The sequence below is a fragment of the Antrostomus carolinensis genome, unplaced genomic scaffold (assembly GCF_000700745.2).
Source record: "Antrostomus carolinensis isolate BGI_N321 unplaced genomic scaffold, ASM70074v2 scaffold48918, whole genome shotgun sequence".
Taxonomy (NCBI): Eukaryota; Metazoa; Chordata; class Aves; order Caprimulgiformes; family Caprimulgidae; genus Antrostomus; species Antrostomus carolinensis.
Window position 1 is genome coordinate 246 of NW_010335987.1, and position 3578 is coordinate 3823.

The window sequence follows — 3578 nt, forward strand, 5'->3', positions numbered from 1 at the left end:
GCTGAAGTCACTTGGTTTGTCCAGCCTGGAGAAGAGGAGACTGAGAGGAGATCTCAGTGCCTGCAGACCTCACACCACTCAGGGATGGAGATGCAGGAGCCAGGAAGCTCAGCCATGGTAGTGATGGTCACTATTGAGTAAATTCATCAAGTAAATTAAGGCTGGTGCCATCTAAAGCCTCTAATGCCAACACTTATCTAGGCAGCATCTTGCCTCTTACCAATTGAAATGATGAGGTCTCTCCTGAGGACAAACCCAACAAGCCTTTGGGATTCCCGTGACACCACCACTGGGTAGCCACTGTAGGTGGTTTCATTGATGATGGTCTCGACATCTTCTACGGTCATGCTGTCCTGAGTGATGACAGTCAGAGGAGGATCGTTCCTTCGTGGCCTCATTACATCCATGGCAAGTGTCTTGTGTGAGAACTCTTCCTTGGCTTCCAAGAAAGGGTATCCATTGAGGCGAATGTGGGCATCATAAATCCCTTCCCGCCCAATGGCATCAGCCACCCATTTGCTGGTCATGGCTGCTGCCATCAGAGGAACGATGTATTCCAGTCCACCAGTGAGTTCAAACATAATAACCACTAGTGACACGGTCATCCGGGTCACCCCACCTGCAAAGAGGACACAGGAAGTCAAAGGACATGACCAGGTAGTTTTGGAGCTGCTCTTCTCCAGGCAGAAGAGCTGTTCTGAGGTTTGCTGCAGCTGTCCTCTGCCAACACATCTAGAGAAGGCCTTGTATCAGCACGTGGTTGTACTGTTGGACACCTACATCACATTCAACATCACAGTGGAAGCCAAACACAAGGAGAAGGTAGCAGTGAAGCCACCCATCCCTTCCAGAGTATCACACCATGGGGCTGGCTTCCAAGGGTTTGCTACGTGGTTTTGAGGGGTCTTCCCCTGAACTCTGAAGCAACCTCAAAAGATGGTTAAACTTTCTCTCGTGTTACTTAGCTAGCTGCAAAACACTGTGGCCATCCCATAGAAGGGTCTTCTACACACCTCTATGGGCAGACTCATGAAATGTGACCTCCAACAGGCTGAACACAAAAGGCAAGTGTCCTCCTGACACTCTCTAATCCCCTCAAAGGGCTTCAGACAACTTATCTTTCAAGTCTGCCAGCTTTCAGCCAGACATTTGGACTTTGGTGAAGGGTTTAGAGGAGAAGGGTGTGAGGAGAGGCTGAAGTCACTTGGTTTGTTCAGCCCGGAGAAGAGGAGACTGAGAGGAGATCTCCTGGGGGTCTAGAACTCCCTCCCAAGGGGCAGAGGAGGGGCAGGCGCTGATCTCTTCTCTCTGGCCACCAACGAATGCCAGGAGCAGAGGACATGGCAGGAAGATGTGGCAGGGGAGGGTGAGGTTGGCCATGAGGAAAAGGTTCTTGAGGCAGCCAGAGGGTGGTGGAGCACTGGAACAGGCTCCCCAGGGAGGTGCTCATGGCACCAAGCCTGACAAGATGCCAGCAGCATTTGGCCAAGGCCCTCAGGGACATGGTGTGAATGTTGGGATTGTCCTGTGCAGGGACAGGAGTTGGACTCCAGCATCCTGGTGGGTCCTTCCCACTCCCAACCTTCTGTGATTCAATTATTTCACTGCTGTCCATTAGACTTTGGTGGGTTTTCAGCTCTCAACAGAAAAAACAACGAGTCCTCTTAAATTCTGACCTCTTTGTTTTCTAACAGCGCTTTATCTCGGTATATTTTAATTCTGCTTTTGAGATTCGAGTCCTAAAGTTCCTCCCAAATATTTTAGAGGAGTTTTGTTCCAATAAGCATCTCCTAAAGGGACACACACAAGGGCAAGTTCTTGTGCTGTTCAAGAATAAACAGAGCAGTTAATGAAGCAGAACCCTCTTGATTTTTCATCAATTACATGCAAACAAGAAGGTGTATCTCCTTCAACATACCCAAGATGAGGTTTGGTAGCTCTACTTTTATTGTTCCTGAAATCAAAGAGTTTCTCCTGATAGACTAGTCCCTTAAGAGTTAAATGGATTATTCTCTGGAGGAGAAGACTGGGAATTAGAGTGAAAGTGAAGTTCAGTCACGTGCACTTAATTTCTCCAACTCAGCCAAGTGGAAAAAGTGTTACCAAAAAAAAAAAACCCAAAGCACTTGAAAGAAGAATTGCATCATAAGATTTAAAACCAGAACAGGAAGTCAACTGAATTAAAACCCCACAAGAAAATCTCAAGTCCCTGGCCAGTCACATTTTCAGGAGGGTCTCCACTGCAACCTGTCAGGTCCAACCACAGGTTGGTGCTGGGAAAAGGACACAAAGAGGATGAGAAAGATGTTGCCTATTCTAGGACAAAGTTCTTGTCCTTGAGATGAAGCCTGTGAGAACAGCAGCAGCATTTCACTGCTACACATCTTCACGTTGATCAAGCAAGAGTCACACCACAGCTTTGGACTTCAAAAGCCACCTCACTTACCCAGACACGCCGCAGCCCCAACCATTGCATAGAGACCAGGAGTGATGCAGTCGGCTCCCTGGCTGCACCAGCCGCTGAAGATGGCCCAGTCGTGGTGGTAAAAGGCCAGTTGCTCCACGGCCACCCCGAGTAACCTGCCTGCTATAGCACCCACCGCCATGCTGGGGATGAAGAGACCTGAAGGGACCTGTGGAAACACACATTGTTTCTCAGATATCTCACAGACTAGAGATGGAAGTTCAAGACAGGAGCGAGTCAGAGGTTATGCTGGAGTTAAAAGTGGTGAGGATGCCTTGCTCTGTCACCTCTGTCCCTCCTGATCTACATTTCTGCAACAGAGTTTGACTTTCCTCCCATCTGAGCAGGAGAAATAGCCAACAGTGGATGAGAACAAGCTTTTTTCTCAAAAAGTTCATTTCCCAAGAGAATATAAAAAGCTTCACCCACACACAGCTCACACTCCCCCATCCCTTCCCAACCACACCCGCAGGTGCTGATCACAGCCACAGGATTGTCCCACTCTGCTGCACAAGAGCCACTGCTGGCAAGTTCCACCTCCGCACTTCTCCTCTTCCAGGAGTCCCAAAGCTCTTGTTCTTTGAAGTCAAAGAGTCTCCCTCACTCACCTTTCCACACTTATCACACAGCTTTCTCACAGACTTGAACATCAGCGCCCACCTCACAGCATCAATAATGTCCAACCCTCTGTGGTGGCATCACCTTTCCACATAGACCACTGGGGGAGTGGGGGAAGAGATGCTCAGCTCCATCCACTGAACCCCACTGCAGGAAACCTCAGACCTAGGTACTATATCCACAACTCAGGAGGCTGCCACCAAACAAGTCCAGAACCATCTGACCCCAAGGAACAGCTCTGATAAGTACTTAGAAATTAAGATATCAATTGTTTTGCAATTAACTATTGTGTATATATTCCAAATATATCAAAAAGGCTTAAGGAAGGACAATTTAGAAACATTCCATGTCTGGAAAATGGGACATGAAACCTTGAGAGAGCAGCTTCAGTGTCCACACTCAGGTTCAAAGGTTTCTACTGCCCTCAGTTAACGAGCAATAGATAAAATAATTGCAGTCCATCACTTCCTCTTTCACTTCTGTGTCAACCCCCCAA

At 48.1% G+C, this 3578-nt stretch overlaps 1 protein-coding gene across 1 annotated transcript; it reads right to left on the minus strand.

Moving 5' to 3' along the window:
- Window positions 1-220: 220 nt before the first annotated feature.
- Window positions 221-3114, minus strand: LOC104530191 (H(+)/Cl(-) exchange transporter 5-like; the record flags this gene model as incomplete). The annotated part of the gene is made up of 3 exons (XM_010174701.1): window positions 3073-3114; window positions 2447-2633; window positions 221-619 (listed from the first exon to the last, which is right to left on the minus strand). Coding segments are annotated over exons 1-3 (628 nt in total), but the record flags the coding sequence as incomplete, so codon positions are not given.
- Window positions 3115-3578: the final 464 nt, after the last annotated feature.